This window comes from Pogoniulus pusillus, chromosome 25 (assembly GCF_015220805.1).
Source record: "Pogoniulus pusillus isolate bPogPus1 chromosome 25, bPogPus1.pri, whole genome shotgun sequence".
NCBI classification, from domain to species: domain Eukaryota; kingdom Metazoa; phylum Chordata; class Aves; order Piciformes; family Lybiidae; genus Pogoniulus; species Pogoniulus pusillus.
This window is the reverse complement of record NC_087288.1, coordinates 7,408,014-7,431,949: the sequence shown is the minus strand read 5'-3', so window position 1 is coordinate 7,431,949 and position 23,936 is coordinate 7,408,014. Positions and strand designations below refer to the sequence as shown.

At 43.4% G+C, this 23,936-nt stretch overlaps 1 protein-coding gene across 6 annotated transcripts in view; it reads right to left on the bottom strand.

Moving 5' to 3' along the window:
• Positions 1-23,936, bottom strand: part of FSHR (follicle stimulating hormone receptor) — a 326,011-nt gene that overhangs the window by 80,037 nt on the left and 222,038 nt on the right. The window contains exon 1 of one of the 6 annotated variants that reach the window (XM_064164317.1): positions 14,011-14,213. The exons of 4 other annotated variants lie outside the window; for them this stretch is intronic. In XM_064164317.1, coding sequence (XP_064020387.1) covers positions 14,011-14,195 — 185 coding nt within the window. In that variant the 5' untranslated portion in view covers positions 14,196-14,213. Of the gene's footprint in view, positions 1-14,010; positions 14,214-23,936 lie in introns of those variants that run through there. One more of the 6 variants, XM_064164312.1, reaches the window with a different exon arrangement.

Sequence of the window (23,936 nt, the reverse complement as noted above, 5' to 3'; positions counted from 1 at the left end):
GTCCTAGCTGGTGACGGTCCACAGTCCTGAAGCCATGAAGCTGTCCTGACCAGACCAGGAGACAAGTATGTCCAAGAGCAAGCACTCCTTGATGGACACACTTTGTGGACACTCAGACCACCACGTAGTGCTTCTGCAAAGCCCTGGATGGATGTGCACCAACTTCTAGGGTAAAGTGTTCCAAGAGAAACCTGATTTCTAGTGTGTGCCCATGCAGTATGCCCAGACGTGCCAATGGATCACAGCAATGACATCTACAGAAATGGAGGAAGCCAGAGTGATGCTGCTTGGCTTGAGTTGGAAGGGACTCTAAAGATTGTCTAGTTCCAATCCCCCATGTTTGTATATGAACACTCGTTCCAGCTAAGGAAACACATACACACGTACAGAGAGCAGTTAAACTGATAAGAGTTTTCCAATCAGTGCATCACAGGCAGCCCTACTAAGTAGAACAGCACAAACAGCCATAACTTAAATGACCAAAAAAAATCTCCACCTCAGCTGTCTTTAAACCACTGACTGTAGAATTACTGTGAAGTGTTGCTCTTCTAATAGAGGGACAGAAATGGAGAAAAGTGCAGGAATGGGGAAAGTGGAAAAGGTGATGATGCAGAGGTACCACATCAGTAACAGTGCATATTAGTGGGGAGGGGACACCCAAACAGCAAACCAACCACCTGAAACTCTATAGATTGAACATAAAACCCAGTAGAGTTGTAACTTCTATAGGAGACTCAAAGCAGCAGGCCAGTATTTAGAATCACAGAATCAGCCAGGGTTGGAAGGAACCACAAGGAGATTCCACTGAGCATGAAGTGTGATGAGAACTAATTGAAAGGAATATATTTCAGAGGTAATTTCAATTGATTCGGGGTTCTTTTGGGGGAGTATTGTTTGGGTTTGGGTTTTTTTTAGTGAGGAAATACATTGCTGTAGCACTACAGTCTGGTAAATAAAGTCCTGAAGGATCTATAATCCCAGCTAAATCACTAATTTTGTTTCCTTGTACTCTTGGGAAATTGCTTCTTTTTTTACAACCTATAACTCTGTTGTCTGGGTAGTGGAAAAAAAAAAACCCTAAATGTTTACATGGTCACCAGGAATGTTGTGAGATCTGCTAATACTGATGAAAAACTTTGTGAGCCCTAAGACAATCTTAGCATTTCCATATGTCCCATTAAACCAATTAAAATCTCCCCTAATAATTTCAAATAAATTTAAACAGTTGGTTGCCGATTTCATTTGCGCTTTCAACATCCAGCTTATGTTTCCCTGGAGTGGTTTCCTGTCTACAACAATAGCACAAAGCCCTGAATCTGCAAATATGTCCAGATGGGTAGTTTCACACCTATGATTTGTCCCACTGGAAAGGCAGCAGAGCTGCTGGGGCAAGCAATTAGGATGCGTACGAACGCCTGCGGAATCAAACCCTAGATTTTCTTGTAGGGTATCCCCTCACAGGGCCAACTAATACTGATTTCAAAGGCCTGAAGGAGGTGGTCTGGGCTTCATTTGCCATGGCAACAACATGCTACAGATAGGAAATGATAGCTCCTGGGATTCACACACAATAAGCATATCCCCAAACCAGTATTTCCACCTAGAGACGGTTGTTCTGCCGAGGGCATTCCTTGGTTTGCTGTCATTTTCTGACACACTGTTCTTTTATGACTCTCCACTTGCCAAAAACAAAAGCCAAAAATTTCCATAGCAGCTCTGTCAGCCAAAGAAAACTTAGGAGAAAAGGTGGATTTTAAAGCATGACTTCTGTCTTCCTAGAGCAAGACAGGGTTTATAGCCCCTTCCTGTACCTTGCTTGTTCAGAAATTTCTATGTGTCCATAAATATTCCTGCTGGGAGACTGAACTCTGAGGAAATACTTCAGAATTGATTGCTTCCCAGCAGCTAAAGAGAAGGAAATATGAATATGGCTGATCTATGCTTCATTTTTTGCAGCTGTGGAAAGGCTAGAGACACCAGGAAAGGCAGCCCAGGCAGCACTCCCGCTGCCCGAGTCAGATTTACTTTCTTACACCGCTGACCGCCCATGAGCCTCCCCAATGTGACTGTCTCCCATGGAATAGGATGCCTTTTCACAAAGGCTCTCTCCTCAAAAATGCTTATTGGGCTCCTAAAGGCTATAGCCTAATATATTTTTATCATGTGATGGTAAAGTGAAACTAGAAATCAAAGCTTACCTTGAAGCTGTCACCGGAATCCAAACCTCTCAAAGACAAGGATAGGCAAGAGTGTTACACCACGGATGGTTTCCAAGCACGAGGCATAGTGCTGACTACAAAACCACTACAAGGCTTTCAGAAGGTGTGTAAAGAAAACTTTACCCTGCCTATGTGACAACTAGTGAAGAAAATCAGCCCCCCAAAAATCACACTTACTTTTTTTCCCCCACTACTTCTTCATCCTATCCCATCCTCCTCATTTTTGGAAAAAGGGAAATGCAGATAGTCCCTCCTTCCCTTCCCTTCTCTTCCCTTCCCTTCCCACTCTCTTCCACCTGAGCCTTGGCCACTTCAGCAATTACAGCTATGCATAGGTGCTACTGTTTGCCCATCTTCATTTTATTTTCCTGGAATCAAATTGGTGGAGGAAGAGGATAAACACAGCCCCACGCCATGCACATATGGGGTACGTGCAGGCACACTACTCCCTTTGCTTCTTTGGTTGGATCTGGTTTTGAGGTAAGGGTGAAGAGAGATTGCCTCACGAGTATCCTACTGCATCCCACAATCTGATGTTCAGAACATCAATAAAGGAAATGAGGAAGTCTGCTGAGAAAACAAGCAACACTTTCTTTTCCATTCTTCACACAGTCAGCCCTGTTCTTCCTTGTACACTACTATCTCCAATTAAAATAAGACATCTACTGACCATCATCCCTCCTTTCTCCTCTCTCAAACCATAGATGACTCGAATAATTACAACATGGAAGTTCTCCCTACCTGCACATTTATGCAGGTAATGTTCTTGGAGAACCACTAAAGATTGACATATTTCTGCCAAATAAATACGTAGAAAAGAATTCTGATTGACTGTGTCTGGACAAGGATTCATTCAGAAAGTACATTTGTGCTATGGAGAAACTTGTATGTCAGCAGAACCATTATCAGAGCGATGCTCTGTGGGTGCTCATTATTTAGCTAGTTCAGACAGCTCAATATAATTAACCAGAGAATTACCTAGATTGGAAGGGACCTCAGAGATCATCTACTCCATAGGCAGGGGCACTTCTCAACCAGACTCATCTGCTCAAGGCCTCATCCAACCTGGCCCTGAACACCTCCAGGGAGGAGTTATGCACAACCTCCTCAGAGAGCCTGTTCCAGAGGCTCACCACCCTTGTAATGAAGAACTTCTCCCTAAGATCCACTCTAACCTTGCTCTCTCTCAGATTCAAACCATTCTCCCTTTTCCTGTCACTAGATACCCTTATGAAAAGTCCCTCTCCAACCTTCCTATAGGATCCCTTCAGGTGTCAAGAAAAAGCAAACAGTAGTTCATCTGAGGTGGATTGAAGGCTGCTCTTATTTCACTCAGAAGAGTATCTCCATCTGCATGCAATAGTACTCTGTAAATTCTCCTCTAGCTAACCAGGAGCAAATACACTGAGAGTTTTGATAAGGTAGTGAGAGATAAGAAGCATCTGTATCTTCCAGGCTGAGCTCCTGAAACACTTAAGGATATTTGGAGGAAAACATAAAGGAAAAGGAAACAAATCACAAGCTTTCCTGACCCTAGATCTCCCATATCAAGGAAGCTGCACCTGAGTAAAGGCAGAAATTGGGCTGCTTATTACAGTGTTTGCCAGATAATTAAGAGAAATAATTTTCTGTACTTGTATGTGAAATCCAGACTTGACTCTGACCTATAATTTGAAATAAGCTTCCTTTTAACAACTTAAGTTTCACTGCTAATTGGAGCAGTCCAATCAAACTAGGGGCAAAGAGTGTGAAATAATTTACAGGTTTTGTCTGAAAAGGTCAAGGTCTTGAACAAAGAAAAGTGACTTTTCCTACCAACAGTCTTGCCCCTCACTGTGTAAAACTAATAAACTGCTATGAAAAATAATACCTGCCCTTGGTGCCCAAAGGATCTTGTTTACCAAACACACACAGGCCTTAATTTCCAGTCAGCTGCTGCCAAAACAAACACCACATGGCTGACAGAGGTCCCCACCACCAGACAGTACAAATGAACTTAGTTCTCTCCACTGAAGTTAATGAAGCTCTGACAATTTAAATAGCTGTGAACCTACCACAAGTCTCTTTTTATCTGGCCTGCAGAAGGCTACTATGGAAAGTTAAGCAGGACTAACTAAAAGAGAAGGTAGAAGAAAGTGAGGCATATTGAACTTTGCATGGATTTCTTTTGTCCCTCGGGTAGACACAGGTTTCTTTTTCTTTGGTAGATAACTTGGTAGGACTTTGCAGGACCCCTCCTGCATGCAACCAGCTGTCAGAGCATCTATGCCCTTCAAGATGAATTTTCACCTGGTATCTTTGTGCTATCAGCGGTTCTCTCTCTTCCTGTGGCATTCTTTGTTCACTTCCATCTCTCACCCTTCTGAAGGTCTCCACATTACCAGTATTTTCAGTGACAGGCCAGGGTAGTAAGAACCCCATGGCACTTGCAGAGCAAACCCTCGAGTTGCTCAACAGACTGGCTCCTGCTGACTTATCTGGTGACACATTTTGGATACTCTTCCAGAGGAAGTCAAATCAGAGCTTTTAATGACACTTTGCATTGAAGAACTGTTCTCCATTACACCTCAGAAACACTGCTGAGAAGATCAAGTATTTGAGAAGCTTACTCATTATTTAGGAAGCCTGACCTGGGATTTGAGGGAGATAATAAGCTTTATTCTTCAGGACTGCAGCGCTAATATGATTTTGCTAAGGTCCAGATCCAGAAAATTATTATCTCAAATTCCCCAGCTGTCATTTATGAGGAACAGAAAGCATACTGCACAGACAAAACCAGTTACAGGATAACAGATGAGTAGTCCTGGCTTGGTGGCTCTTACTGCACAGTGTCTTGTGCCCTTCTGGGTCAGAGCCAAACACACCCACAAACCTTTCTGCTTTTTCCTCTGTGCAAATACCCTGAGCTTGCTGTCTAAGGGATAGGAGAGCAACTTTGTGAAGCTGAGAAAGAAGCATATGTAAACATTTTTAATGGAGAGAAAAAAAAAAGGCTTCAGGGAGACCAAATAGTGGCCTTCCAGTACAGGAAGTGGGCTACAGGAAAGCTGGGGAGGACATAGGTGATAGGATAAGGGGCTTTAAACTACAGCAGAGTAGATTTAGATTAGACATCAGTAAGAAGTTTGCTATGAGAGTAGAGGGACACTGAAATGGGTTTCCTAGGGAAGTTGTGAATGCCTCATTCCTGGAAATGTTGAAGACCAGGCTGGATGGGGCTTTGAGTAACCTGGTCTAGTGGGAGATATCCCTGCCCACAGTCGGAGGGCTGGAACTAGATGATCTTTAAGGTCTCTTTCAAGTCAAGCCATCCTATGACTCTAGGATTCTTTCAAACTCATCAAAGCACCCTTCAGACCTTTCCCCTAGAGCCCTGACTATGCTCTGCTTTCCTGGCTAGCAATGGTCACCTGTGACTGTCAGTAAGATTCCTGTGCCAAAGTGCCTTGACCTCCCTGCCTGCAATGAGAAACGAAGTTAACACATTTTAATATTAGGAAAGAGAAGATAAAGTCTCAAATTGTGGCTTTAATTCTGTGCAGTGGAAACTGATGAGTTCTGAGGAGCTGTGGTATGGAGAGTATGTGAAGCTGGATTGTGGCATAATACTCAGAGCAAAGGAAATTAACTGCTGCATGGGACCAGTGAATTAATGATTCTTCAAATCTGATTTGTGTTCTTGTTGGAGAAGTAAAAGATAGACCTCCATCCGCTTTGTAATACTCCCTAGGCTTACCAGCTTCTCCATTTTAACCACATTTTAGTTTAAAACTGCTTGTTTCTGATCTCAGATGTGCTTTTCTCTCTTGCTGTGTCTGTGTGCTAGACCTAGCCTATTTAATAGCTTGCATCTCAGCAATAACATTACTGTCACATTTTCCTAGGTTAAAATTATATCGAACAAGAGGTGAATGAGAAGATGTCCAAGAAGATGACACCATAGCTGAGAGAAGAAAACATCTATAAATGACTACTTTAATCCTTCAAACTCTTCAGAGAAACGTTGATGACAATCTCATTCTATAGACAAGCTTTGATTCTTTGTAGGAAGAGAAGCAGAATGTACCTAAAATACCTAATAGAGAGGCTTTATTTCAGGAGGTGGAGCTGGGTGAGCCCCAGGAACCCATTTGCCTGGTATCAGATGTGCAGGGACATGACACAGGCTGTTTTTTCCTATGTGGCTATGTGACACAGGCTGCTGGAAAAGCCAAAGCTTGTACATCAGGAACATCCCTGTAGCTAACCCCCGTGAAAGGCATCAGCTGGCATAAACTTTGGTAAACTGGCAATGCTTCATGCAAACAAAATCAAGTCTTGGCTTTGATTCTGCATCCCTGAAAAAGCCTAGTGATTATGCTTAGGAATGCACCTTCATTTCAAAGATACATGAGATCTACAGGCACACATCTATACATCTTTAGACTTGGCCATACATCTGTTGGAGCTGCACCAAGCTGCAGTCAGTACAAGGCAGGTGGAAGCCACATGCGTGTATTTATTGCCATGGCATCATAAGTAAAGCAGCAGAGCAGCTCCTACTGTGCGCAGCATATCTCCTTGTGGTGAAGAGTTCCTGGAGCTTTAGAAACTGAATGTTTATACAGAGATATATACTTGGTAATTTATACCATCTGAGGAACTGCCCTGCAGAGTTTATCATCCTTTAGTGTCACTTTCTTTCGCCTTTCCCCCCCCCCCTCTTATGCTCTGCCTATTTCTTTTTATCTCCCCAATGAAAACATCAGCTGGAGAACCCAGTGTAAGCGTTGGGCTATTCCATCAGTATACAGCAACCTCTACAGCTTTCTGCTTCAAAGTGTGAAATGATCATAAATTCAGGAAGAGAAGAATGCAGTGCTAACTGCAGACATTTTTCCCCCTACCTTAACAAGCAGAAGCAAAGCTTGTTTAAATAAAAGGAAAACAAGGGAAAAGCTTGAGGTAGCATGTAACACGTTATCAGTATGCTCTGCTGTGTGAATATTCTTAACCTCTCTGATAATATGTGTGTTTATTGATTAACTATATAATTAACCACCATAGCACAGGGAATTCAAAGTTTCACATGTCATCATTTTGTTGGCTTACTTTATCCTGGTGTTGCTGGGACAGACTCCCAGGCCAGCCATGGACTGCAGGTTACTAGCAGTGCCGAGTCAGCCAGAACAGCTAACTGGAGCTGGCTGCAGGAGTGTCCCACCCCATGAGCATCACAATCAGTGTAAAGGAGAAAGTCTGCTCTGGACAACAAATCTTATGAGGTCCACTGAAGGAGCTAGGGCTGATTAGTTTGAAAAAGAGGAGGCTGAGGGAAGACTTCATCACTGTGCACAGCTATGTGAAAGGACATTGCAGAAAGACTGCTGCTGGTCTCTTACGGGTAATTAGTGATAGAACAAGAAGGAATGGCCTCAAACAGTGACTGGATAGGTCGAGACAGGACATTAGGAAGAATTTTTTCCCAGCAAGAACGTTCAGACATTAAAATGGGCTGCCCAGGGAGGTGGAGTCACCAACCTTGGATGTGTTTAAAGGTTATTTAGATGTGGTGCTTAAGGGTATGGCTTAGGGTGAACCTTGCAGAGTAGGGCCAATGGTTGGACTTGCTGATCTCGAGGGTCTTTTTGGACCTAGCTAAATGTTTCTGTGATTTCTGAGCAGGAGGCTTCTCACTAGAGTTCCTCCTCACCGTGCTCCTATTCTGCTCTTGAAGAATGCTTTCCAGTTTAGTGTGACTACTGTTCCTTTGCTGGACTCAGTATGACTTGAGGTATCTTGCATTGATGTTCATATTAACTTGGCTATGTAATTAAATCTATTCTAATTTGAACCTGTGGGCCTTCTTTTCTTGATTTTCCCAAGCTCAGCAAGGTCATCAGGTGATAAAACAACTTCTAGAGTTTAGCCCCAGGTACAGGCTAAATCTCCACAGTCTATCTTTGACAATGTAAATACCTGTGCAATAACTATAACAGTTGAAAGTTTCAATGCAATTTCAGCTTTAAGTGTGAACAAAACCCCAAACCATCCTGATTCCAGCTGTCAGCAGCAGTGCTGTAGCCACTGTTCACCTCATTTGCAGCTTCTGTCGCAGGCAAGCACATCTGACTCCAGCTATAATACAGGATTTGCTATTTCAAGGCAGCCACTGCTTTAGTGGTCAGATATCTACACAGCCTTGACTCGATAATCTAAAATAAATATCCTTGAGCAACTGTACAAAAACACCTATGCAGAGACCAAGTGAAAATCCCCACTGTACAGTGTGCAGATGCTGGGAGAAAACACCCTATTTGATGTACTCCTAAAGGCAGATGGTTGCCAAATGGTGGACTACCTCTGCTGTCAATTATTTCAGTTGTCTCAGTTGCTCCTTTCCAAAACTGCCACTATTCCCCTGCTGAAGCCTCTGGCATGCTAACATGATAAGCAACCCCTTTTAATACAGGGAGATGTTAGGCTACAGTTGGGTTTGATGATCACAGAACGCTAGGGACTGAAAGAGACCTCTGGAGATTGAATCCAACTCTCCTACCAATGCAGGTTCACCTAGAAAAGGGTCACAGGAGAACATTACCAGGTGGGTTTTGAATATCTTCAGAGATGGAGAATGTCCACTATTCTCTGGACAGCCTGTTAAGGAAGCCCCTTCTCATGTTTATATGGAACTGATGTTCAAGTCTGAAACTGTTACCACTTCTCTTGTCAGTGGGCACCACTGGAAAAAGTCTGGCCCCATCCTCTTGACATTCACACTTGAAGTATTTCTAAGTACTGATGAGATCTCTCCCTCAGACTTCTCTTTCCCAGACTAAAAAGACCCAATTCTCTCAGTCTTTCCAGTCCTCTCATTGTCTTTGTAGCCCTCTTCTTAACCCTTTCCAGAAAGTTCCTGTCCCTTCTGAACAGGTGATTCTATGAAGAATTAGTTCAGTCCCCTATAAAAGCCTGCAAGCTTTCATTGAGGAGATTCCTGTCTCAAGAGATATTTCTTATATCATGTCTATGGTGTAGAAAGTGTAGGCAGCAGGAACCAACAGACCACCAGCTACATGCTGCTGGTGGCTGCTGCACTTGGATGCCAGCTAAAGAGGAATGAACACCATGAGAGTAAAGTTTGGGAACTGGAGAAAATTAGCAAAGTAACAGAGTTGGAGGCAGTTTCTCTTCATAGGGTGCAACAAGAACAAATTTGATTTCCTGATACCTTTTTGTCACAGCATTAGTTACAAGATACAGGTAAAATGCTCACATAACTCTGTAGGACTGCAAGCAGAATTGGATCAAGCATTCTTTTTCACCTGCCTTTTTAAGTGCCTTTTATTGTTGCTTTGTTTTGTCAAAGCACAGTTACAGACTGCTGCTCAAATGGCTGCAGCCAGCTGCTGGGGTGGGGTTCTCTGTTGCCCTGGGGCCAGCATAAGAGCGATGGCAAGCAGTGCTGGGATGAGAAACCCAAAAGCAAGGAAACTTGCTGTAAGAGAATGAGCAAGGTTTGCATATAACCTCGGAATGGTAGGGCTTGGAAGGGACCTCTGGAGATCATCTAGTCCAACACCTCTGCCAAAGCAGGATCACATAGAGCAGGTTGCACAGGATGGTGTCCACATGGGCTTTGAACAACTGTAGGCATTTAAGATTTCATTCCCAATTGATTTCTGCCTCAAGGAATTTGCAACAAGTTATCTGTTTGCATAACTTTCTCAAAGCAAGGCCTCTAATGACCAAAGAAGATCCTAGTGGATTTTAAGGATGGATTACAAAACTTGACACTGAATTTTTAAAACTATAGAATCAAGAAGGTTGGAAGAGACCTCCAAGATCATCCAGTCCAACCTAGCACCCAGCCCTAGCCAGTCAATCAGACCATGGCACTAAGTGCCTCAGTCAGGCTTTGCTTCAACACCTCCAGGGACGGCAACTCCACCACCTCCCTGGGCAGCCCATTCCAATGCCAATCACTCTCTCTGCCAACTACTTCCTCCTAATATCCAGCCTAGACCTCCCCTGACACAACTTGAGACTGTGTCCCCTTGTTCTGTTGCTGGTTGCTTGGGAGAAGAGACCAACCCCACCTGGCTACAACCTCCTTTCTGGTAGTCATAGACAGCAATGAGGTCACCCCTGAGCCTCCTCTTCTCCAGGCTAAACAGCCTCAGCTCCCTCAGCCTCTCCTCATACAGTTTGTGTTCCAGGCCTATTTTAAATCTTCAAGGAGTAAACTGCCTTAGGTGACTACTGGCTTGCTCCCTACCTCTCATTCCACAAGACAATTAATCATAGAGCACTTTAGGTTGGAAGGGACCTCAGAGATCGTACTCCAAAGCTCCCCACCATGGGCAGCGATGCCTCTCAACTAGACTCAGCTGATCAAGGCCTCATTCAACCCAGCTTTAAACACCCCCAGGGAGGAGGCCTATTCCAGAATCTCACCATCCTCTTACTGAAAAACTTCTTCCTAAGATCCAACCTAACCCTGCTCTCCCTCAGCTTCAAACCATTCCCCCTTCTCCTGCCTCTAGCTGCCCCTATGAAAAGTCCCTCTCCAGCTTGCCTGTAGGCTCCCATCAGGTACTGGAAGGCAGCTATAAACTTATGATTCCCATCTGAACTCCTGGCCTCTGGTTTCTCATAGATTGCCTCGGGAGGTGCATGTAAGAACCATCTACAGTTTTCACAGGCATTTTGATATGTATAATAAAACAATTCTTCTATCCAACTCCTTTTTTTTGCAGGCAAAGATTCTAAAGCACAGCAGCCAGTAATCACAGCTTCCCCTGCAAACAGTTGGAGCACACCAGATGCAGCATGCTTGCATATCTGCAAGAAGCAACATATGAACCAAGCTGTAACTACCCTCATGAGATTTTGGCCTATAAGTGAACAAGTAGATGTGGCAGCAAAAAGAGTAAAACAATCTTGTGGTTTCTGATCCCTGCTCTGTTTTCACATGTTGAGTACAAACCAAAATCACTCACTTTACAAGGTTGCCAGCTCTTTTCTTTGCAACAGCCTTGCTAAAGTTGATGCTAATCCAACCAGGAGCAATGTACCATGCTGCAGAGCATAAGTTTTTTGCTGTCTGGAAACCAACCACAAAGAAACCCATTACAGCAGCATATGTCAGTGTCCAGCTTTCAAATAACCACAGAATGGTAAAGCTTGCAAGGGACCTCTAGAAATCATCTAGTTCAATCCCCTTGCTAGAGCAGGTTTGTCTAGATCAGGTTGCACTGCATCACAGTGTCCAGGTGGGATCTGAACCTCGCCAGAGGAGACTCCTCAGCCCTTCTGGGCAGCCTGGTTCAGTGCTCTGCCACTCTCAAGATGAGGAAGTTTTTCCTTGCATTCAAAAGAAACTTCCTCTGTAATAATAACAACAAAAGAAGAATTCTGCCATGGCAATGAAGAGAGATAATGGCTGTTGAGGGTAATATTCTTACCATTATCTTGAGTTTTTCTACCAGCTAACAGAGTTGGGTGCCTCATGTCAGCCTCCTGACTTAAGAAACAGCTGTAGTTAAACAGAAACATACAGCAGCAGCAGAAGTGTTTGAGGCTTATCAGGCTCCTGCTCTCCCTTCAAAGCTTTTGCTGCCATGTTATTCAACATCTGCAAGGCACCAAAAAGCCACTCTAGGAAGGCTTAGGAAAGCTATCAAGACCACATAAGAGAAGGTGAAGAGCTCTAAGTATATTGAAGAAGTCTCTCTCCTCTATGATAAGTGAGAATAGACTGCATCCAGCACTTCAAGAACGAGCTTTTAAGTGGAAGCAGCACATTGCAGTAGCTGCACTTAGCAAGAAGTCTCTGTGCTCATGCTCTATACAGGGTCCTAAGACATCACAGCTATTTAATCTCAGGTCACTACCCTGCTTTTATACCCCCTTTGACTCACTGTGGCTATTTGAAGAAATAGAAAGCAAGCTTTTTCTATTACCAAGAGTGTATTTGCAACAGCACCTGGAGCAGTCAAGTCTATTTTAGTCACCTCAATCACCCTATTGGGCACTCAGCAGAGGGATGCATAGGAAGGCATCATCCTAGAGTCCCTCTTTGACCCCGAAGGAAAATAAAATATCTAAGGTTCATCTGTTAGTTAATAGCTCACCAGCTGATGTACCTGCCTTTGGTAATGCTAACATTTGGTATTTTCAAAGCAACTCTCCATAGTTTTCAGAAACAATTGTTTATACCACGCTGAAATTGCTCCCAGGGCTGTACTGACTGAATGGGCCCAGAACTGTCTCCCAAGGAATCAGGAGTTGGCATGAGAAGAGGGTCAAGATGAGAGATTCTAACTGCAACGGTTGCACAGAGGAAAAGATTAAGTCACTGTTTTCAGTCAGACAAAGGTCACAGTTGGCCTGTTTCAGGGAACACATGCTTGTGCTGGGGCGCTCACAAACTGCCATCCTCAACCATCCCCTCGAGTAGTTAAGAAGGATCCACTGTGAACAAAATCCCAGTTTACTAGCGGGTGCTTCTGGCAACACAAACCCCTGCTTCTTTGCAGAAAGAATTGCCAAATGCTTTTGCTCAGTCCCTAGAAGGCAGACCTTAACTGTGTGATCTAAAGAAACCATCAAAGTAGAATTAAACAAAATTAGCAGTATCTGCCTGGAGCAGAGTTCGCTCAGTCTTTAGATGACCAAAGTCACAGATGGATTATTATTCCCTCTAGTTGTGAGAATGATTTAAACTTTTGCTGACCTTCTGTGATCAATTCAGCCATTTTTCACTGCAGTCTATTTATTCAGTGAGCACAGCAACTCCTCCCAAAGAAAACAAAACTTCTAGCCTAGGAAAACTGCGGGAGAGTAGCAACCACAAACCTTCTACCCTAGGAAAACCAGGGATATATTGTGGTCTGTAAAATCAGGATAGGGGTATTTTTTTCCAACTAGTGGCATAACAGTCTTCATTGCATCCTCCCTCTAAACTTGCCACTCCAGTTATCAATCAAAGGGTTTATCTAGAGCTACTCCTTACTTTAGGTCGTAACAATGTCAGATGGCTGTGGGGGTAGGCAAAGGGTAATACAATTTGCTTTAAAAATGAAAAACACAGTGAAAGCAGTTCCTTGCACAGTTAATGCTTGCCATTGCATGACTTCTTGTCTACATTCCTGTGCTACTGACACAGAAAAGAGCTGCCACACAGTAATGCTCAATTTCCATTATGGAAAACAAAGAGAAGGTTTAAGATAGATAAAGCCCTTGCTGGAGTAACATGGTATGGTGTCTTTACCTGGTTCACTCCCTCCCATGGCAGCCTCTGATAGAGGAGAATCACTCTGGATATTCAGCAAAGTCCTTTCTTTAATATCTCTGTGATTTCAGAAAAGGAAACCTGAAGCTGCTTCTTCACAAACAAGAGCAAGCCTTTGGAAAGCTCCCACAGTACAAACACAAAAGCTCCTCGTCAAGTTGTTTGGGGCAGACGAGTCGCACTACATGTTTCGACAACTCAAAGGCAAGCTGTAAAGAAAGCTCAAGACTTTATGCTTCAAATTACTGTCACAGCACCAAGGAAGCATGCTTAAAATTTAGTCTGTGCTTTGCACCATAACGCACCGCATCTTTTCTTAGCAGGGATCTTTAAACAAGCACAGGCAGAATAAGGGAGAGAAGCTTCAAGACGCAATTAAGGGAGCGCTGGAGGAAAGGCTGTGCTTTCCAAACAGCTGGTGTAACTCTCCTACAAACTGACTCCCTACAAACCCGACCCTTGGCTTGCCAAGCAGCAGTTTGTTTTGAGAGGCAGCTGGTCCCTCTCCCTACTTACAGTTCCGTGGTGTTGGCGGGGATTTCCCGGGGAACCTGGACGACCTTGCTCTCTTGGCAAACGAAGACCCTGCCTGTGCAGCGGCAGGCATGCTGCTGGGATCCTGAGCAGCCCACCAGGAAAACCAGCAAGCAAGCAAGGACTGGAGACATCCCTGCCTTCACATCTGTGCCCATCTCTTTCATCTCAAAAGGAGGAGCGCAGAGACCTCCCAGACTAACTCCCTGAGTGGATGATCCGCCCCAAAAGCTGGGAAGAACCACGTGGCTTTCGGGGAATGACTTCTCAGCAAGTTGAAACTCGCTGAACTGAAGTTCATGGACCCAAAACCTTTATGGCCCTGGAGTAGCGATGGAGATGAGCAATGATGATTTGCCATGACTGAAGTATTTTATATTTTCAATGGTGTTGACATCACAGGCCTCAGCTGAACTAACAGCGTGCATTTGATGTACTGGATACTGTACACCAGTATCCAGTACTGGTGCTGGGAAAAGGTCCTTCCCTTTCAGCTGTGCTACTTTGCATGAGTTGTTTAGTAAGACCAAGGGACAACAAAACATTTTTACTTTCTACAGCCCAGAGACTTTTGTCCCTGAAGGAGAAGCACTATTTATGCTCCCCTTCATGGATTCAAGAGCCCCTGCTTTTGTGTTGCTCCTAGGCAAAAGAAACATGTTATGTTTTTTTTTTACAGGGTATAAATTCTCCTTGATAGGTTAAAAGCTATACAGTCCTAAAGTCAGAGCTAAATAGCGCATCTTTATTTCCAACTGTAATTATTCTTCATGTGCTTGCTGATTCATCTCCTCTTTCCCTTGGCACCTTGATAGGAACCCAAACACCACAATCCCTGTAGTTCCTGTAAACTAGTAAACTAATTTCACCATCTGGAAAGAAAAAACAACCAGAAATATATAGGTGAACTATTTGCGACACAAAACAGGAGCCAAAACCATCAAACAACATAATCATAAGGCCTGGAGGCTGAATCTCATCTCCAAGTCCTTATTTGTTTTGTTTACTTTTTTTGGGGATTGAGCTAAAATATCTTTCTTGCTCCAAATGTGACTCCCTAAGGAAAGGGCCTCGCTATCTGCTTCCTGTCACTGAGTTATGCTGCACCAAGCTATTAACTGCAACAAGGCTTTGTCTACAAGACTCCTGCGTTGAGAATTTTGAGATCCAGAAGTGTGTGTGGGGATGTGGTTGATTTTTTTGTTTGTTTGGGGTTAGTTTTTTGCCTTTTTCTAATGAGGAGTGACTGTTGTGAGAGTTTTCATTTGCTTCATTGTGCTGTTTTTTTTTTGTTGCTTTCCTTTGTTTTGGGCTTTATTTTCGTTAGGTTTCCTCTGTCATTCTGATTTTGTTCTAGCTGTTTGGTTGGTGGGTTTGTTTTTCATTTGAACTGTAAATAGCTGTTTCAGACTCACAGAGCTTTTAGATTCTGTGCATTTTAAGTGAGTGCTGGATTACCGTGGGTAATTCTGGTGAACTTGACTTCAAGTTGCTCAGAAGGGTTTTAATCTTGTTAAAAGCAGCTGTTAGGTTGGTCTTTTTCTGGCTGTTTTAATTTACTGGTGGTTTTTTTTTCTCTTGCATAATTAAAAAGCATAAGCACATGTAATGAAGCACAAGACAGCATCTTTTCCCTGAAGTGTGCTGGCTGCAAGAATTCACCTTCAAAATCAGCCTCAAAATGTAGAGGTTTCTGAAAGGACCTGTGTAGGATTTTCCAAGCTAATTCTAGAAATTAAAATAAGCCTCAAAATGTAGAGGTTTCTCAAAGGAGCTGCATAGGATTTTTCTCAAGCTAATTCAGCTAATTCTTTATGTTATCTTGAGAGTTATCCAAATGTTACCAATTGCCAACAAATACTTGTTATTTTTCCCCACTCATTTAAGCTTACTCAAGATAAGAACAGAGATGTTTACACACACACATACACAAAAGAGGTGGGAAAAATTATGACAGTCTTTTACCAATGGTAGGTTCATAATGAGTTCTAAAAGTATTCATTTAGCTGCATGTGTAAATCATTTTGCTAAGATGTCTAATCACAGAATGGCTTAGGTTGGAAGGGACCCTCAGAGATTATCTACTTCAATCCTGCTTCCATCAAAAGGGATGCCTCCCAACTAGACCCGGTAGCCCAAGGCCCAACCTGGCTGTGAACAGCTCCAGGGAGGGGTTATCCACAACCACTCTGGGCAACCCATGCCACGGTCTCACCACCCTCATACCCAAGAAATTCTTCCTAAGATCTAGTCTAATCATACTCTCCCTCAGCTTCAAACCATTGCCCCATGTCCTGTCTCTAGATACTCATACGAAAAGTCCCTCTGCAGCTCTCCTGTTGGCTCCTTTCAGGTATTGGAAGGCAGCTATGAGGTACCCCTGGAGTCTTCTCCAGGCTGAGCAACCTCAGCTCTCACAGCCTCATATCAAGGATGCTCCAGACCTTGGATCATCCTTGTTTCATAAATGGGTTTTACAGAAACCCAGAATCACAGAATGCTAGGGACCTCTAGACATCATTAAGTCAGTGACTGCCAGAAAAAGATACTATTAAAACATCAGTTTTTCCTTACATATATATACACACACACATACATCTGTCTTGTCATCCATCCATCCTTGTGATTTCATTTCTTTTGAAAGGTCTTAGACATGCAAGATCTTCTGAAATAAGTAGAGCCTTTCGTTTCTTTCATATTCAATGGGATGGAAATTTTGGAAGGCCATTCTATGATCAAACAAATTTCCACTTAAGTAAACAATTGCTGTAGGCTACTGCAGAATTTAAACAAATGCCAGGAAGACAATTCTTCTGAGGCTTTTCTGGTTTTGTCTTTTCAATAGCAAGTCTCTACTTTCTACAGCTGTAGGCTGAAAAAACACCCAAAACTCTTAAGCATGACAAACACACAAAAGGAAAGAAGCAGCTTGAGGAATATACAGGGCAGAAGACCTTTTTGGAATAGAATCATAGAACAGCTTAGGCTGGAAGAGACCTTAGAGATCATCTAATCTAATCCTCCTGCCATGGGCAGGGATGCTGTCAAATAGACCCCTCCAATCTGGCCTTGAACATCTCCAGGGAGGGGACATCCACAGTCTCTCTGGACAGTCCATTCCAGAGTCTTGCCACCCTCATAGTGAAGAATTTCTTGCTAAGATCCAATCTAAACCAATTTTCCTTTAATTTAAATCCACTTCCCCTTGTCCTGTAGGTGGACACTTGTAAAAGGTTCCTTTCCAGCCTTCTTGTAGAATCCCTTCAGGTGCTGAAAAGAAACTGTAAGGTTCCCTTGTAGTCTTCTCAAGTGTGAACAACCCCAGCTCCCTCAGCCTACCCTCATAGCAGAGGCATTCCATCCCCTGGATCATCTTTGTGTCCCTCCCCTGGACTTGTTCCAATATCTATGTCCCTCTTATGTTGGGGCAGCAGCACTGGCATGTCTCTTCATCCCAGAATACCTCAGTATAAATGGACTGCTATACTGATGAAAGAGATTGTAACAGTTATGACAGCCAGATGTCACAGAAACATTCAGGCTGGAAAAGATCCTCAGGATCACCAAGTCCAACCAACAACCCTATCGTACAGGGCTCACCCTAAACCACATCCCCAGGCACCACATCCAAGTGACTTTTAGACACACTCCACCACTTTTAGAGCATCATGTGCTTTGAGCAAGGACCTCTCTCATGGAGATGGCTGACTGTGAGGCACTGCCATTGACAGCATAAACACAAAGAAGATGGTGCTTTCAGATATTTATAAGGGCCTTATCTTTGCACCCATTTACAAAAGAACTATGCTCCAGCTGGCAAATTGGTCTTGAGTGTGTAAACTGTTTTCCTGAATAAGAAAACAGAAATTTCCCCAAATTGAAGCACTTCAGCAACAGACATGCAATTAAGCAAATTATGACAGAAACTCAACAGTGATGGTTTCTGGGATAAACAATTAATTCAAGGTTATATGGTCACCAAGAGAATTGTTTTCAAGACAGTAGTAAAGGAATCTGGTTGATTTGACTCACCTTGAATATAGACATTGGACTCTAAAATTAGCATCAGTCTGATTTTGCAAGCACTGAGCCTGTGTCCCAGGCTGTGCTGTTGGCTGGATTGATGGGATATGGTGGGAAGTAGAAGGAATCATCCCAAGTCTCTCCCTATTGCCTTCACTAAACTTGCTCCAGATGCACTGAAATGACTCTAGATCTTTCCTCTGTGGTGCAGACACAGCCTAGGATCTGAATCCAGCTGTTGGAGGTGTGGGAACAGCTCTTTTTTATAAGGCAGGACTCTTACCAGGTGTTGGAAGACACCAACCTAGAGGCAAGTAAGTTCAGAGCAGTTTCTGTGTTCCTTTCTTATGAAATACAACCTGACAGAGGATAAGTAAATATGTAAGAGTATAGAAAACTCTTTCTGCTGTCATTTCTCAACCCCAGAATCATAGAATAATGTTGGAAAAGACCTCTAGGATCATCAAGTTCAACTGCCAACCCAAGACCACCATGATCCTGAATGCTGTTTAATTACTCAGAAGAGTGTTTAATTACTGAGTGCCACTGTAACACTGTGTTGAACCAAAAGCATTCAATAAAGAAGCGTGGGCTAAGGAATCACCTGTATGAACAGTTGACATACAAACCACACCCAAAAGAAGTTTATCATTCAAAGAGTGGAGATTTCTCACTCTTTCTGTGGTGTCCAGGTTCTCCCTGTGGGTTGATATCATCACCGTAGTCAGGACAGGGGGATGCTATTTCTCCCTGGGAGCTCACATCTATTGTCCTGACTGCAATGATGTCATCAGGAAAAGGTGTTTCATACTCAGCAAAGCCTGCAGTATGAGACATAGATAGACAGCTGAGAGGAAATGAATAGAAGGGAGTTTGGTACATTGTAGATTGAATTTTTGTGAGTGACCAGCTTGGGTTTTAAAGCAGCAGATCACTGGGGCTAACAGAGCAGTTGCTTGCTAAAAATACAATGATTTATGTTCCTTTCCAGAAATAGTATTTCTGAATAGATTGCTTTTCTTTTATTTGTTTTAGCTTCACCTTTTTCCACAATGAGGATTATGTTTTAAATACATCTGAAGGGCCAGACTCTATCTGTGCCCTCGGTATTGAGAACACTAAGCATTAAATTAGCCTAATAAAAGCGGTGGCTTATTGCTCTCTCAGTTCTTTAAGCCAGCTGCTGGCATGAAACCTTAACTCTTTTTCAGAGAGTGAAATGGAGCCAGTAAATTACCCACCAGAGGGAGTGCATTCACTTGAGAAAACACACCAGCAGAAGGATCAGAATTGTAAGGAATGAATGATGCTTATACAGATTTCCTGAGATTGTCTGCCTTTACACTTCCAAAACTGGCCAAGACTTAGTTCCCTTATCAGATAGCCTCTCTGCAGATCACAGAGCAGCACACCACATGGGTTTATGTTCCATGCAGCAATGACTGCCTCCTTCCTTCCCTCCTGCTCCTTAAAACCTAATTAGCATCTGATATAAGTGGCTATGTTTGACTAGGGAAGGGCATTGCCCAGCACTTCTCAGCAGTAAGCATATGCTTCTGGTACAGTTTATGGGAGCAGGGGAATCATAGATTCAGAGAATGTTTTAGCTTGGAAGAGACCTTAAAAATCATCATGTTCCAACCCCCTTGCCATGGCCAGGGACACCTTCTACTAGAACAGGTTGCTCAAAGCCTGATCCAGCCTGGCCTTGAACACCTCCAGGTAAGGGCCATCCACAACCTCCTTGGGCAACCTGTTCCAGTGTCTCACCACCATCACTGCAAAGAATTTCTTCCTAATCTCCTGTCTAAATCTGCCCTCCTCAAGCTTCAATCCATTCCCTCTTGTCCTGTCATAACAAGTCCTTGTAAAAAATCCCTTCCCATCTCTCTTGTTGGCCCCCTTTAAGTACTGGAAGGCAGCTCTAAAATCTCCCCAGGGCCTTCCTTCCTCCAGAATTACCAGCTCAAGCTCTCACAGCCTGTCTCCATAGATGGCTTTCTTCATTTCACTCTGTCCCAGTACTTTTGTGGCTTTGATGGCTGACAAGCTCCCACCCAGCCCTATACCTAGATGATTTTTCAAAGGCAATCTGAGGATATAGGCATCTCATGTATTTTTGGACCATGGGTAACATATGCAAGAGACAACACTGAAGTGGGAGAACAGTCTTTGCCACTCCATCTAGTACTGTTCCCCAGGTTCAGGTCTGTTCAGCCCCAGTCGATAATAAAAGACATGGCCCATCTGCTAGGTTTCTATTGCATGTCTGCAGAAGCACAGTTATAGAAGTACTTTTTCTTTGCACTGTTCATGAGTGGGTTTGACTAGACCAAAATAATGCACAAGAGACACTGAAGCCTGCCTAGCATCACACTTTGCATCATATATTCTTCCCCAACACCTTTCCCAGCCAGCAAAGCACATATGAAGGCCAGAGATGCGAGGCAAGAGAAACCTTGCCCAACTGTCACGTCAAGGAGACCTGCCTACAGACAACAACCACATATATTGTTCCTGTTAGCACCAGAAGAACCTCAGTGAATCCAAAAAGGACAGATGCAAAGCCTAGGAGTTGGGGCAAATCCTCTGCAGTGATACAGGCTGGATGCTGGCTGGCCAGAGAGCAGCCCTGCCAGCAGATTGAGAGAAGTGATTATTCCCCTTTACTCAGCACTTGTTAGACCACATCAGCAGGAATGCATGCAGTCTGAGGTGCCCAGCAGAAGATAGGCATGGGGGCATCTCAGGGAAGGCTGCCAAGATGGTCAGGGCAGAAATTCTTGCCCCATGAGTCAAAGCTGTGAGACCAAGGCTTGTACAACCTGAGGGGACCTCCTCATAGTGCCTGTGAGGAGGTGATAAAAAAGCAGACCCAGGCTCACTGCAGAGGTACAGAATAGGAAAAGAGGAGGCAACAGAATGAGTTGAAAAAAAGAGACATTCAAACTGGCTACAAGGATGATTTTTCACCTTGAGGCCAGTCAGGCAGTGGCACAGGTTGCTAGAGAGGCTGAGCAGTCTCCTTCCGCAGAGGTTTGAAAGACCAAACAATAAGGCCCAGAGCCATGTAGTCTAACCTCACAGCTGACCTCATTTTGAGCAAGAGGTGGGACCAGAGACCTCCTGAGATTCCTTTTGCACCTGAATTCTTTTGTGATTCTACTTATGGCTATGAAAAATTTCACCCAAGGATGTTTAAAATAGAGAGCTCTTCATGCTTTTTCTCCAACCTACACTGCCAGTTTCTTTTGAGCATGGTTACAATCTCCTACTCAGATATTAGTCTTTAATCCATAGAGGAGAAGCATTCATCAGGATGAAAAACATAGACTGGCAATGCTTCCTTTCCAACATCTCATGAGCTTGCCAGCCAGGAAGTTCTGTAGTTTAGCAGATTTCCCACTGATTGAAATTCAACTCATTACTAATTTGGAGTACAAATTATTGTGGAATGAAATTAATTCAATAAATTTTACCTTAACAATACCTCCACAACACTGTGTAATGAACACCTCCTACTAAAGACAGCAGCATGGTAGAGCACGCATGAGGAATTTCAAGGGCTGAACTACAGAGATACCTGTAAAGATTAAACTTGCTTACTCCTCCAGTGCTTACAGCCTGCCCATACACAGCTCTAACAACCTATTGCTTGGCCAAAACAACTAAATTTGTTGAACTTCATTCAGATTGGTTGAAGTTTCCAGGCGATGAGGCTGGTGAGAGGTCTGGCAAACATGACCTACGAGGAGCAGCTGAGGGAACTGGGGTTCTTCAGTCTGGAAAAAAGGAGGCTGAGAAGGGACCTTATTGCCCTCTACAACTACCTGAAAGGATGTTGTAGTGAGGCTGGAGCTGGTCTCTTCTCCCAGGTTACTGATAGGACAAGAGGAAATGGCCTCAAGTTGCATCAGGGGATGTTTAGGTTGGATGTTGGGAGGAAGTTCTTTCCTGAGCAAGTGGCACTGGAACAGGCTGCCCAGGGAGGTGGTGGAGTTGCCATCCCTGGAAGTGTTCAAAAGGAGAGTGCATGTGGTGCTTGAGGCTATGGTCTAGTGATAAAGGATGCTGAGATGAAGGTTGGACTGGATGATCCTGGTGGTCCTTCCCAACCATAGCGATTCATAGTGATCAGATGTTGTGCTGAGGGATTTGGTTTAGTCAAGGACTTGACAGTGTGAAACTAATGACTGGACTCGATGATCTCAAAGGTCTTTTCCAGTCTGAGAAATTCTGTGATTAAAATACATTTAAGAAGTCTGAAATGGAAATATTTTTACAGCATACCACAGGTCACTTAACTTTCTACTTCTTACATCTTGATTTTCAAGGTAGTCTGTGAATGTATAAAACTGTATCTTCCCTTTGCTTGACCTCATACAGCTTAGGAGAAACCATCTCTGCATAGAGAAAAGGAAGAGCTCAGCCCTGACTGATACATGAAAGACATTAAACATCCTTCCGGGAAAATTTCCTTCTGTCACTTAATACAACAACAACAAAACCCAACCGAAAAAGAAGGGGGGGGGGGGAAAAAGGAGCAATAAGACTGGCAAATTAACATTTGTTAAGGCCTCTAAAGAAGATGCAAATGACTAACTAATCCCTGTAGCAGACTGAAGAGAAAGGAGAAGAGAAAAAGTGAAAGCATTGTGCAATTAGAGGAGGTTATTAATATTGATAGAGGAAGATTTAAAAGTGGCTCAGTTACTTTGCAAGAGTTACAGTGTGTTGTGTACTTTTTACCTGCATGACAGGTAGGCTAAATAAGCTGCCTGAGGTGATAATTAGGAGCCAAAGAGATACCCAGGCTTTTTTAATGCTACAGAGTAAGAATTTATATTGGTTTAAAGCATCTCTAGAAGGGCATCCAAGGTTTCTCCTACTCTTGCTGAAGTTTTTGCAGCAAATTAAACAAATTTTTTTTTTAGTGCTCTCAGTAGCTGATCTGGAGCAATATTAAAACCTCAATATTGATCCCAGCTCTGGCAGCCATTTTCCTCTTCCACTCTTCCCTGCTCTTCCCACTGGGACTCCTCAGCTGCTGCTCAACAGTATTATTTTCTACAAGCAGATCCACTGAAGATTATTATTTCTGGAATGAAGTTCTGCCAGACTAGGCAAAGAAAAACCCCACACAACTTCAGAGTCTGCCCCTTAGTGTATAAAATAATGAAAAATGACACATGCACTTAAATGTAAGCAAATGAGCACTGAAAGGAAAGCTTGGCATGCCTAAGACTTTATGCAACTGGAGTCCTGCCCAAATAAAAAAGCAGCAGCTTTTAGTTGCTTCAGCAAGCTTGAATTGGTGCTATAAGACTCTCCAGTGATAGATTCTTCCTCCGAATAGTTTTCCTTTAACACAATTTTTTTTGGGGGGGAGTTGGGGGGGGCAGGAAGGAGGTTATTGTATGGAAGATGACAAAGAGGAGTCTCTGCTTCTTGATCTGCCCTCATATGTTCTCAGCACACGGGGAGCAGGTGAGTGACAACTCTCTGCAAAAGGAAAAGAAAGTGCTGCCATTGCTCTTAAGGCAAAGAAAGACATGGTTGGTAGACTAATGAGATTCTGCAGATGATGAAAAAGAAGCTTCTCCATCTCGCTCAGGTACTTGACAGCCCTCATTACCATGTTATCAAAGCACCTCACAGTTCTGCTCATTTCTGTCCCCATTTCTGTAGCACAGAAAGACTTCCAGCATCGATTTACAGAGGATGTTGGTTAAGTGTCACGGAAATTAATGCCACATCTACAGCCTGGAATGAGTGGATCCAGCAGGGTGCAGAGCAGAGATCCCTAGAGGCAGACCCTAGGGAAGTGCAGGATGTACCACAGGTGAAGGGAGCTGTGCTTTCAGGCCTCACATTGTGAATGCACA